Source organism: Condylura cristata, unplaced genomic scaffold (genome assembly GCF_000260355.1).
Source record: "Condylura cristata isolate star-nosed mole 26May11 unplaced genomic scaffold, ConCri1.0 scaffold00076, whole genome shotgun sequence".
Classification (NCBI taxonomy): domain Eukaryota; kingdom Metazoa; phylum Chordata; class Mammalia; order Eulipotyphla; family Talpidae; genus Condylura; species Condylura cristata.
The window spans coordinates 381894-382503 of record NW_004567177.1 but is presented as its reverse complement, the minus strand read 5'-3'; the positions used below and the strand labels follow the sequence as shown (position 1 = coordinate 382503).

Here is a 610-nt window from a genome sequence, read left to right as displayed (position 1 = left end):
CGCCGCCGCCCCGCCAGGCCTCGGCCGCCCGTCCGCTGCCCCGCTCTGTCCCCCGCCGTGGGGCAGCCATAAACTAGACTGTTTTCTCCTTATTCAAACACCGGGTCTCCCCGCCCCCGCGCGTGCCGCAGATCAGCCCCCGGGCGGCGGGCAGGGGCACACGCCGCCGCCATTGGCGGAGCGCACGCGGGCTGTGCAGTGGGGCCGGGCGGGGCTGCATTGTCGCACGGGGCAGCTGCCGGGAGCGGACAGACAATGGGGCAGCTGTCCGCCCTGCCCGTGCCACCAGCTGTCCCCTTATCTGCACACGCACTTTCTGGGTATTAAGAGGTGGAGCTTTGTGCTTGGAATTGGGAAGTGGGGGAGGAGGCGGGGAAGGACTTCTGACCCTCTCTCAGAGAAAGGGGGGCCGGGGGCAGCCTCGCGCTTTGTCCCGCGCTGTGTCCACAAGAACGCGTCCCGGCGCCGCGGGCCAGGCGACCGGGCGGCCTGACCGGGCCCCTCTGCTTGCAGCCCTGTGCCTGCCAGGCTGTGACGAGCAGCACGGCTTCTGTGACAAGCCGGGCGAGTGCAAGTAAGTGTGCGGCCCCGCCCCGGGCTGGCCCCGGCT

General features: G+C 70.8%; 1 protein-coding gene across 1 annotated transcript in view; it reads left to right on the top strand.

The window, feature by feature from the left end:
* The window catches only part of DLL1 (delta-like 1 (Drosophila)), a 6138-nt gene that overhangs the window by 2867 nt on the left and 2661 nt on the right, over nucleotides 1-610 (top strand). Inside the window, exons 3-4 of the mRNA XM_012734843.1 lie at nucleotides 290-320; nucleotides 514-574. Of these exons, the coding sequence (XP_012590297.1) occupies nucleotides 290-320; nucleotides 514-574 (92 nt within the window). The remainder of the gene's footprint in view (nucleotides 1-289; nucleotides 321-513; nucleotides 575-610) is intronic.